General features: G+C 36.4%; 1 protein-coding gene across 2 annotated transcripts in view; it reads left to right on the forward strand.

Annotated features, from left to right (window-relative positions):
• Positions 1–12511, forward strand: part of LOC139975202 (peripheral plasma membrane protein CASK-like) — a 116260-nt gene that overhangs the window by 24687 nt on the left and 79062 nt on the right. For both annotated transcript variants that reach the window (XM_071982897.1, XM_071982898.1), the window contains exons 2-3: positions 1491–1603; positions 6358–6463. In XM_071982897.1, the coding sequence (XP_071838998.1) occupies positions 1491–1603; positions 6358–6463 (219 nt within the window). The remainder of the gene's footprint in view (positions 1–1490; positions 1604–6357; positions 6464–12511) is intronic.

Here is a 12511-nt window from a genome sequence, read left to right on the forward strand (position 1 = left end):
TAACCTGGGTATGCAGGAGAAAGTTTCAGATATGTGGTACAAACTTCAAATTTTGCTAGTTTAGCATTCGCTTGATTCGATGAAGCGGTGATTGGCAGCGAAGTGACATAGAGTTCCAGAAATTATATAATAATAAACTAGACATGTAGGACTATCACCCAAAATAAATTGGAACTTTGGCTAAATATTCCCCTTCTATAAAAAGGGGTTGTTTTTTTTTACCCCAACTACCCCCTTGTTTTTTTTACCTCAACTGACTATATGTAACTAGATTGAATATTTGTAAGCTACAGTACTGTAGCTTACAAGTTACAGTTTGTCAATGTTGATATTCTATACAGTAGAGCTGCTGTTACTGTTATTTGTTTATTAGGTTGACTTTGTCCTTTGGCTTGGAAGGACTTAAGTACAGTATTCTACAAAAAAGAAAAAGGAATTTTAAAACAAAAGAGAAGAAATATTGGAGCAGTATGAAAAGCTCATTGAATACTGATGTTAATTAATAATCACTACGTACAAACTCACCGTTTGAGTGCGATGTATTGAAATCACTGTGGTACATATCATGTACCTGAAGGACCAAGGTCACATACTTACAAATTCTAAGAGTTTTGACTGGTGTAAAGTGTGAAATAAGTGGGCAAATTTGGAATTGGTACTAGATACTGATTATAAATGCAAGTGTCAAACTTTGATAACTACACAATTGTCCTCTTTACCTGACTTTTACACCTATATTCTATTAATAATCACACTGGTCTAGACAATCTTTACTCAGTTATCAAGGTCAACAGATTGTGGTGGTCGTTATTACACTAAAGGTTGAAACAGATTTTTGCATTTAGTGAACAAGTTTTACGAGTCTCACCTACAGTTCAGTAGATAGTATTACTCAAATTAAGATTGCTATTGGTTGTAATGAGATTAATTTTCAACAGGTGAAGTCTAATGAGTGAGTGAGTAAAAAGAATTGAATGATGAATTGAAGCTGTGGTATGGGGTTTACTCACATTCTGTGAGAAGCTGTTGTATGACCTGTATTTGGGTGTGATTCTTTCTGTTAGCATGTTGTATGGAATTTTCTCCATTCTGTGAGCATTTGTCTTATATGGGACTTATACTATCCTCTGAGAAGCTGTTGATATGAGATTTAATGTATTTCTGTAATTCTGTGCCCGTAAAGTGAACTTGCTTAACACATGTTCATATGTAAAAGCTAGATTGATTCTAAATTGTTGCTACTTTAAAGGAATTGTTTTAGCACATTTTCATCACTATGGAGAGGATGAATACAGTTGTATACAAACCAAATTTTATCAATCTATATTGTTGATCGTGCTGCCTCTTGGCCTGTTTGTGCCAGCTATCTTCCTTCGTCAGTGTCAGCTCATTAAATTGCTGTGCACGAACCCATAACTGTTATCATAAACAGAGGAATAAACGTATTTTATTCATGCCTATAAAAATTTCTTTTTTCCCCCCCTTCGCAGAGGCCCATTCAGTGAGGTAAGACGATGTATTCACAGAGACACCAGCCAGCAGTTTGCCGTGAAGATCGTAGATGTAGCCAAATTTACTTCCAGCCCCGGATTAAGTACAGAAGGTGAGTCATCTTCGTCGGAGGCGGCGTTAGCCGTCAGTGGATAAATCTGAGAGGTTGCGAGTGGTGTACCTGGCAAGCATCAGAGATGCTTGGAATAAGTGTGGTGCAGAGCATCACCACGACGGTGGTCAGGTTTTTAGCTCATTCTTGCACGCACGAAAAATCACTAAATGTAGTCCCAGGGGCGATGATATATATGTGTTTATGGTCTGTAAATTACATCACCCTCTAATGCAGGTAACTTCTTGAAAGTGGTTGCCAGGGGTAACGGTCTGTAACAGGCACGAAAGACTCTTTAAATCCAGCGTGTGCAGTGTTACCGTTTGTATATAAAAGCCATCAATTTTGTATAAATTTCTGTGTGTAGGAGTCGTGTGACCTTCCAACCAGCCTACCCGTCTAAAAGCAGATTTTGATGGGTTGCTGAATAGTTCTGCATCATGGATCGTTCAGATGCACCAGTAACACAACTCGGGGGGGGGGGGGGGGGACGGGAAGGGTTACAGCAGTGTCCCTGAAATAATGCATCAACAAAATTGATGAAACATGCAAACAACCCAATGGATGGGAAGTTGTTTGAAATATGATTCAACCTACTAAATACATGTATCGTGTATCGTACAGTGCAATTCTAGATCTGATGAATCAGGCAAAATGATGCCCCCAATGTGAAGCTGTGTGAAATGTGATGTACCGTACTACTTCTGTACAGTACCACCCTGTACTTGATGCATGTGTTAATGATTGCAGGCCATACATAGATTAGTACCCCTATCTATCTGCATCAGTCTCCATTCACCGATGCGTAATATACTACTGCAAACTATTTAAAATTGTCTGGCGTTTAACATAGCAGCGTTAACGACGATTGACTTTGATTGGTTCCCCGCTGGACAGACAGATGTTTGGCCGTCTGACAGGATGATCATTGGATGCAGAACGTGGTACGGTAGATCTCTGTTATGAGGTTCTGACAGGAATGGTTCTGTCAATCATGGAAACAGCTGATCAAATTTTCAATGTTTTGCATCTGAGCTTCAAAGAAGCATGGCATACCGTATGTTTTATTCTCCTACAGTTGCCTCAGTTAATCGTCTGTGACCTTCGTACTGTATAGAGACTGGTATTAAACAGGATTATAATACCTCGTAGTAAAGTATGTAGGTGGCTTTGGTTTGCTTGTTCTAATTACTTAAATGAAGAAAAACATATTGTTTTCTTCTAAATTGAAACCTGAGTAGCTAACATATAAGTTAGAGGACCTGAATTTCTGATCCTCCTAGCATCTTCTTTTAGAGGAAACCAGAGATGAACACGAAGAAAAACTAGCTGAAATAGGCAAAAAGGCAGGCAAGAGGGCAGGCAAAAAGTGGAACATTTAAAACAAAAAATGGCAGCAATATAGGCAGCACGATGAACGGAAGCAGTTGATGATGAAAGAGCTGAACTGGAGAATCTATTTTAATTATTCCGGTACATAATTTGATTTTAACAGTTCTAAGCTCTGGAGAATTTACTCAAGTTAAGAGTGCACTTGACCAATCATAAATTACACTAGTAGACTTTCTAAGTAAATTAATGTTAATGAGAGTCGGTTGGTAATGAATTAATTAGTTTCCAACGTCAGCAGTCATTCCCCAGACACTTTTCCATGGTATATTAATAATTATTTCACTTTGAGCTAGAAGTGGAATATTGCCAATTTTTCTTTTTTTTTAATTTGACGTCACAATTCGAAACGTTTCTTGACCACGTATTGTCAAGCCAACAACAAATCTTTTTTTAGCAATCTTAGTATCAAAATAACATCGATTTTTTTTTTATTACAATCAACTCAGGAAATGCTTTAATTAAGAACAGGTACTGTATTTGTTCTCTCTGTATGCAAATTTTCTATCATGAAATGAATATTTTAATTGATCCTGTTTGAAAACTTTTGAAATATGCTCTTGTTCGTGTCACAACAATCACATTCGAAGTACTAAATATGTAAAAAAAAATTGTTAAAAGCGAGCATGTATTGTATTGATTTTTAATCAATTCTGTTCACACCATTGATATTGAGTACATGTGAGGAAGGTACATTATTAAAGCATACAGTACTGTACAATATACAGTATCTACAGTACTGTAACCAATGCAGTTCAACATTTCTATCTCATGGCCTTTTTAGACATTTTTTAATTAACAGTTTTTTGAAAAAAAACTTATTTTGAAACAGAGTTCTTCCTTAATTTAAATAGGATCAGACATAAATATATTTAAACAGACTATTGTAGTTCAGAGGTGAATTTAATTTGGCCTTCAAAAGACAAAGTAAATTTTCTATGTGAAACTAATACACATACAGTAATTTCCACTTGTATGTCAATATTCAGATATTGGTGGTTGCAATTTTGAGTAAAGCATGGTGGTGCCATTGATAGAAAATGTTTTGTTTTGTCATATTTTTTTCACTGTTGTTTTGACCCAAGAATAGGTATGGTCCCAACTATCCTTAAAGTGTATTAATGTTCTATAAATCCCACTAGCAAATATGTGTAGAAAATAATTTCATTCAGCCTCCGAAGAAGATCCTGCTAGGATCGAAACGTCAGGCCCTCTTACTTTTACACATTCTCTTACACAGGCTCTTTAGTGGATAAGCAGTTTGCTAACAGTTTTGTTTAATTTAGAAAATAATGTTGATAGAAAAACAACAAAAATGTGCTTTTTCCATCTTTGTCATCACACTTGTTCACTTGGATATTTTCTTGGGAGATTTCACCTGGATATTGATATTACAGTAAATATTACTTTAAAATCTTTTTCACTTGACCAAAATAAATGACTTAGCATTGGCTCCCATGGAAAAATAACAACCCTTGAAGACATGCAGTACAGTTAAGTACAGTATATATGCTGTTTTGTTAATATATGTTATTACTGTGGACACTCTCTGATAAGGCTATTTTTCTATTGATTTTGCCTCTAAATAGATCTTGCGATATGACAGGTAAAAATTAAATAAATTCCCAATATGAATGTATAATTAATATGGTCACTGGGGGTCATGTGAGTGTTTTTTCCAATGATCAGAGATAACCTCAGAAGCTTCTGATGACAAAATCATCCTGGAGTGTTGACCAAAGGCAACGACAATTTACTTATTAATAGAAAATAAGCACTTTGCTGTTAGGCCTCTTCCTTTTGTTGTTATACTTCCTTGTTTCTGTCGGCGAAAAAAAAACAACCTGAAAACGTGCTTCATAAAACCAAAAATCGGGTTTCCGAAAGACATCTACCGTAGCGAAATTTGAAAACACTCCAGATGAGGATACATATATGTATGGTAGATCTACATATCTGCCGTCAGTCTGTCCGTCCATTGTCTGTGTGCGTGTGTGGTTTACCGTATGACTTGCTATCCATAGTAAAAGGTGGTCTCTATCAATTAAGTTTTACCTGCTCTGTTTATTGCTCAGGTCATATGGTGGTATATAGATTTTTGACATATTATCCTCAGACCTATTGGTGAGTACTACGTAGTCAATACTGTACGTGTAGATACGTAAACCCATCACCGAGTTAAGAGAGTGCCGTACTGTACATATTAATGGACTCTGGGAAATGACTGACATATATTGTACTAGACCTTAATTGGCAGTTGTACTGCATCATATATATGCATTCATTGCAAGTCCGAGAGAACCGAGTCCTGCTATTACAGTGACGGTATCGACTATCGATGCACCATTCATAAAAAGCGGTTAATAAGTAATGAAATTTGGGGTCTGTATATTATGTTTTCTTGGTCGTTTAACTTGTAAAGAGGAGGAACTGAGGGATATTTTAGGAGGATATGTCATAACCTGATTATTTTTCTTAACAGTACAGTAGGAAGGAAGAGGTTGCGTGGCTACCATACGTGTGTTTTACTTAGTCCTGTTTTAAAGTCTATAGTAGGAAAGGCTCACATGAAAATTGTGTGTGTTATTCAAAGTTTGTTGTTTTCACTGCGTATATTTATCTCCAGTCTTCTGGCTAATAAAAAAATGTCAAGATTATTGACAATTTTTTTTTATGCCTCTTGGGAACTGAGATCAATATAATGCCTTAACAAATAGAGAGGCAGTATCGTTGAGGATAATAGAGGATTATTCTCGGTGTAGGTCATAATGTGAGAATGTTGGAAAAAAACCCATTTTATTTACACGTCAAAAAGTCCATGACTGTGGTACGTTGTCAACCAGAAATCTACAATTGTAGTTGAGGACAATGGAGGGTTATCCTCGGTACAGGTCATAATGTGAAAATGTTGGAAAGCATTGGATTTAGAAGTAAAATGTCCATGACCGTGGTACTGTACGTTGTCAACCAGAACAAACTAGCGTGGTACAGTATGTATGTATTTGAGATCCTCCTGCAAGCAGAAACCCGCGAAGAACCCTCATTGGCTATTGTCTGCAAGTGTATGTCTGCAAGACTGTGTCTGCAAGAGTGTGTCTGTAAGAGTGTGTCTGTAAGAGATGGGAGCAGTGCACATTGGCTTTACTACCACTCTACAAGAGAGAAGTAGACATTAAGATTATATATTATAATATTATATATTATAAGATTATATTATCATATTATATATGATAAGATTGTATATTATCAAAATTGTCACCAATTTTAGTGTGTCCAAAGATTGTGAAATTTGCCAAACCTAATAATTTGTGATATTCCTGCCTTTTTGATTATTCATCCATTGTCTGTTTCTTTGTTTTCCTCAGACTTAAAGAGGGAGGCGAGCATCTGCCACATGTTGAAGCACCCCCATATAGTTGAACTCTTAGAGACGTACAGTTCTGATGGATTACTCTATATGGTATTTGAATAGTAAGTATTAACACCAATAAACTTAATTTTACAGTACATACTTAGCTTCCTCACTTACCTGTCTCCACACAACAACTGCACGCTCTTTTCTAAAACATGTCAAGTATTGAAACTAACAACTTTCCTCTGCCTTATGTTTACAAGACACTTGTTCTTAGGTCTGCTTTAAAGCAGCAAGTCCCTTTTGGTGAATTTTTGGGGGGAGTCTGGAAGGCTAGTGGGTAATGACCCATAGAGGGTCATTGGGGGTGCCGTGCAAGAACGTTACCAGTTGTAATATTTTAGGTAGATTAGAGTGTGTATGTATAGTAGACCAGAAAGGAACCCAGACCAGTAAGTTTTGGGGCGTCTGCCTTAAAAGCAGCCCTTTTGAGAGTTCATCTTGATAAATTCCATTTAATTCAATTTTAAAAACCATTAAAATGTATGTCAGTGTTGCAAGTTTCACTGGTGAAATATCATTTCACATAATAATGAAGAATTACATTGAACATTGCAAAATTTTGAAAATTTTTAGACCTGAAGAAGTTACATTTTTGAGAATCAAATCAAAATTTAATCATCGCCCCATCTTTAGTATTTAATCGATGGAAAATTATATAAAAGTTGTTTTAGTTGGATCAGTAGTAATCTAAATTGTCGAAAGAATGAAAAATCTAATTATGTGAGCTACTGTTATAGTTGATTTTATCCTACTTTATCCCCTTTCCATGGAATCATTTATCCAATATTGCATTGCAAAATGCTATACAATATGGACTAATTGCTATCCAATTTATGCAAATATGTAGATCAGTTTTATACACACAAAAACCATGTAGTACTTTTATAATAGACAAAGTTTGGAGACTTCAAAACTGCTGACATAATTTGAACATTAATTATTCCCTACACCTGACACTTATTCCTACAGCAATGTCAATGTTACAGTGGTGTGTGGCTACAGTAGTCAACTTTCATTTCAAGTAATGAAGTAATGTTCAACATGATTTTATTCTTCCGGTATTCTTCACACCACACTTGATGATCATTACCCAAACATCATTAATTACATCATTAATTAACAACATAATTTTGTTCTTCTTGTGTTCTTCACATCAGACTAGATGAACATTAACCATCATTTGGTACCAAAAACTCCTGAATTGTAAGCTTCCGTTGATCACTATAATGCATCCAAAATTTGAGTAAACTTGTCGACCAAACATGAAAAGCTGGTATATACTTACTGTACTGTGTACCTCATAAGTTTTTATTGTGGCTACTTATTGCAATAAGATAACACTGCTCATTGATACTAACAAGTCTCCTACCTTTGAAGTGTGTTCTTTTATTAATAAGCAAAATCAATATTATCTAAACCAACAATATCAGTTGCTCATAAAGGAAAGCAAATGGCCTTCGCTATCTCCATATTTTAATAATTTAATGTTTCTTGTGAAGTTCCTGTGACGTGGACGGGGCAAGGTGTGGACGGTCGTTGTCAGACCGTTGCTTGTGAGTTTTCATCAGAGTAAGGCAGTATTAGGGGTTGAATTACATTAACATGTGTGTTGAGTGCTTGCCACCAGCTGTTAAGTGCTTCTGACCCAAAAAACATCCGCGACGACATGGTGTTCGTCTTCCTCGGATAAATCACTCCCAACGAGATTTAGTTCGGAATAACAGACTGAAATATTGAAATCATTTTTTGCCTCTGTCGGTGCAACGTTTAATCCCTCTGATTATGGTGGAAAATATGCTTCGCTTATAAATAACATGCTTGGCTTTTTCCCCCCCTCAAATGTTGTGATTATGTTTTTTTCCTTAATGCAGTATGCTATGTAATGAGAACACACATATGATTTGTAGAGTTTTTAATGCCAAATCAAACACAAACAAATGAAAAGCTATTTGATAACAAAGACCTTCTTGTTTAAAAAAGCTAGTAGTTCAATAAAGGACTCTTTAATAAAGGAGTTAAACCTCACCCTAACCCTCTTCAATAAAGGTGTTAGGCCATACTTATGTGGATTTTTAATTGACTACATTTCACTATGGCCATCATATTGGACTATTTAATATTCGTTATTTTTTCCTACTATCATTGTCATCCAAGATTAGTCTAGACGTTGAAAGATTAACTTTTAAATTTTATTAATCAGGTTAAAACTGCCAAGTCACTCACTCATAAAGGCTCATAATTTGGTAAGGCTTCTCCAGTTGTCAGAGGTGTAACTATAGCCCTTGTCTGACATATTGACCCATAAACCATCAGGTTGTCCAAGTTCACTTCCAGCGCAAAAGCACAAAGTCGTTTAGTTTGGGTTGCGGCAGTCTTCTTGGACGGCCAGCTTGATAAGTCTTCGTAGAACCATTAAAGAAATGACAGGTTACTGAATGATTAACCAGTATAGAAAAAAAAAAGAAGCGTGTCAGAAAGAAATCCTGCAGCAGCTGCAGCCAGATTGAACCAATAACAATCTTATAGAAATAACAGCACTCTGCAGAATGGCAGAGCCTATTGTGGGACGATGCTGCGTCCGACCTTTGACATAGCGCCCAGAGTGTCCTAAAAGTCAAGTCAGCTCAGCGATATTTAAATATTTTCTTCTTTGACTTGTAGTCTTGTGGGTACAGTACTTAGCTTTCTGAGAAGTCATCTCTTTGGCAACGTTGAATGCTGGAGATGAGATACTTTAAGCAAGTTTCGACACTAGCTGTGATCTGTGACTGATTATAATATCCCTTGGTAGCCTTAATGCCTCCGGGTAGTTTCATTAACCGTTTCAGTGACTTTGATGGCTCAGGCTGCTACCGTAGTTCAGGACAAGGGGTGAAAAGGTATAAGCTATTTACGATATGTGTACAGTGCTAAGTCTGAATTAAGAACTTAAGCAAATAAGTGTTAAAAGAGAACAGAAAAAGAAAAAAAAGACATGGTTAAAGTTTCTATTTTCACTGAGCCATGAGAGCTCGTCTTTTAAGTAGACTACAGGCGACGGTTAATTTATCTGTCAGTGGGTTTGTATTAGAAGGGAATTTTGTGGGTTTTTGTGGGTGAATGTTGAGTAAATTTCAGGAGATTAGAATGGGGGATGTGATGTTTCTGAGTAATTTCACAAAGTTTCATTTAAAGATCCTTTCACTTAGTAAGTGGGAATGTGGACAACGATTTACTTCACTCCTCGCTACCATGTCTCCTCACAACAAATGCACTTTAATATACTAATTCTACCATATCTACTATCTACCATCCTCCTCATTTCTATCTCACTAAGTGTCCAGAGCACAAAAAAACCCCAAAATTATCTGGTTCAAGGGAAGCTATTTAATGGCAGTAAATTTGTCAATTCTACCCTTTCCTCTGTGTATTACTCAAGATATGATATAAAGTGGGTCATTCTAGTCAGTGGACCCCCCCCGCCAAGAAGTTTTCACCTTTGTGGAGGTTAATTAGTGGGCAATTAATGAATGTAATTTGATTCCAAGCATTTCTTCGTTCATGCAATTGTGAGTATTTATCATTGTATTAAACCATAGCTTATAAAAAGGAAAATGGAAATTAAAAAACTTGTTTCCTCAAAGGCTCAAAGACAAAAGATTAGTCAAGCTAATGACATACTTCGTTATGGAAATTGAGTAATCTACTTCCCACCTCTCTTACCTGGTAATAGAGGGCTCAGTGATTAAACGTGTCCTGTCATGTAGTTTAATTAGATAGGAAAGGGCATGCAGATTAGGAACAGGTACTGTAAGTATATTGCCGATTGTAAATCCCAAAATTCTGCTCTCCGATTCTCCCAACATGCCCGTTGTTTTTCTCTGGAATGGTTCAAGTTCATCTACTTAAAAAAGAAAGGTTTCCCTTGCTCGTTTTCATCCATGTCTATTCATAAACTGTTCCTCTTGCCTACATCACCTCCCCCCACAATTTGGCTAATTTTGAAAAATTGCTTTCATTTCCGTCGCTTGCGAATTTTGTGGATTTGTTCGCCCGGGGGCCTTGGTTACTCTTCTCAACGTTTTTCAAAAGATTATTTTCCGTAAGAGTTCGTTGAACCGTTTGCAGTCAATTTAAAAATGGTGGTGATGTTATCAAGTGAGCAAAAAAAAAGGAAAGAGATAATTTGAAAATTAAAGATTGTTGAAGGCGATTCTGTACATAAGTATTGAAAATCAGAAGAATATTTTTCCTATGATAAAAAAGGACTAGCAAAGAAACTAAATAGTAAATACAAGAAACAAAACCAAACGGATAGTGGAACAGATATTCTGTTTGTTCAAAAAAAAAGCAAAGAGATACAGTAATTTGAAAATTAAAGATTGTTGAAGGAGAGATACTGTACATAAGTATTTAAAATCAGAAGAATATTTGTCCTATGATAAAAAGAACTAGCAAAGAAACTAAATAGTCAATACAAAAAAAAAAAAAAAAAAAAAAGGATAGTGGAACAGATATTCTGTTTGTTCAATTAGAATAAAAAAAAAATCTTTTGATTGTACAATACATGTAATATCATATTTGTTTACTTTATTCCTCCCTTACCTATCTCCTTACTGTAGGTAGCATGCCTTTTAAAAGCCCCATTGACTTACACACTAAATCACTAAAGTAATGTGGCCTCTAAGTTTAGAAGGAAGTTCTCACTAATTAAATGCTACCCATCACTGGATAGCTGACATGTTGGCCATTCATGGCACCATCGATTTTCCATATTATGACTGCAGATTTTTTGCTATGGGAGCCTGAAGTTTTCGTCACTTGCAAACAAACCTCTTTGCTCAGTAGTAAACAAGTTTGTAAGCTGCTCTTGTGAGGCCTAACGGAGTCTAAACTTGCCACAATTGACCCAATTTTTGCACCACATGTACTTCCATTCATGCTCTTCAACATGCAAGCCACAAGAAAACCAGATCCTGATTGAATCATATCAAAAAAGATGTTCTCCTGCTGCTTTCTGGCACTATTCCTGAGATAGGAGAACAATCGGGCAGATTGATATAGACTCAAATAGGAGTACGCAATCCGATTTACGATCCCTACAAATTGGAAATATTCTTGCACGGCGCCCCCAATGACACCTGTCTAACGTCATCATCCTAATCTGTCCGGATCTTTTTATGCCTCAAGAGCACAGTGTTATCAATAAGAAGTCTTGAAGCTTTAAAAATGTTCAATGTTACAACTCTTTTTAAGTACTTTATCTACAGATACAGACAGCAAATTTCCCTTAAAAGTCATTCATATGGATCTACTTGTCAAGAATTTACAAATGAACTACAGTAAATGTGGCTAGCATATCATTTGTGCCTCCAAAAAAACTACAAAATCATTGTTCAAAATGACGATATGGCATACTGCGGATGCTTAATATATTTTTTCCACAAAGTATTTCAGTACTCTAAGGGAGGATCCAAGGTTCGCTATAATTGTGCAATGCTACTAAGGATATAAGTAAACGAATGTTAGCAGAGGAGAGGGGGTTGCATGTAGGGAGAGGGAGGGAGGACTGCATTCTGGGGGGAGGGGGAGGGTGTTTCTTTCATATTTTCTAGCCTAATGAGCCACAACAGTACATGCTATGACCTTCACCTGTGCCGTCTTTTGATAAAACAGTAAAGGCTTGAATATTCTGTTCCACAAGGTTTTGTAGCAGTTAATAAAGATCTGGTAAGTCGCAGAAGGTTACGATGGTCACCGTAATACACGCCGCTTTTAATTTGTCCTTCTTGGGGGTGTTTCGGTGTGCCGCTTGATACCTTCCAAAGTGTGCAAACTGCGCTGCCATTGGTCCGTGCGTTTGATTGATGAGATGATTTAATTTACGACACGCTGTATTACAACCGCAGTCAAGGATTTATTAGTTGATATTAATAAGATTGCAGAAACTCTCTCTCTCTCTGTGACGTGGTTACCGTAGCAAAATGAGCTCGGTTGTCACACGGAAAGGAAGTTCGGGTGAATACACTCGGTAAAATGCGACCTGTATTATTTTCTGTTTTATTAAAAAAAAAATTTGCAGAATGAGAAATGCCTTACGAACGTATTGATATTGCTTCAAACAT

This window comes from Apostichopus japonicus, chromosome 10 (assembly GCF_037975245.1).
Source record: "Apostichopus japonicus isolate 1M-3 chromosome 10, ASM3797524v1, whole genome shotgun sequence".
Taxonomy (NCBI): Eukaryota; Metazoa; Echinodermata; class Holothuroidea; order Aspidochirotida; family Stichopodidae; genus Apostichopus; species Apostichopus japonicus.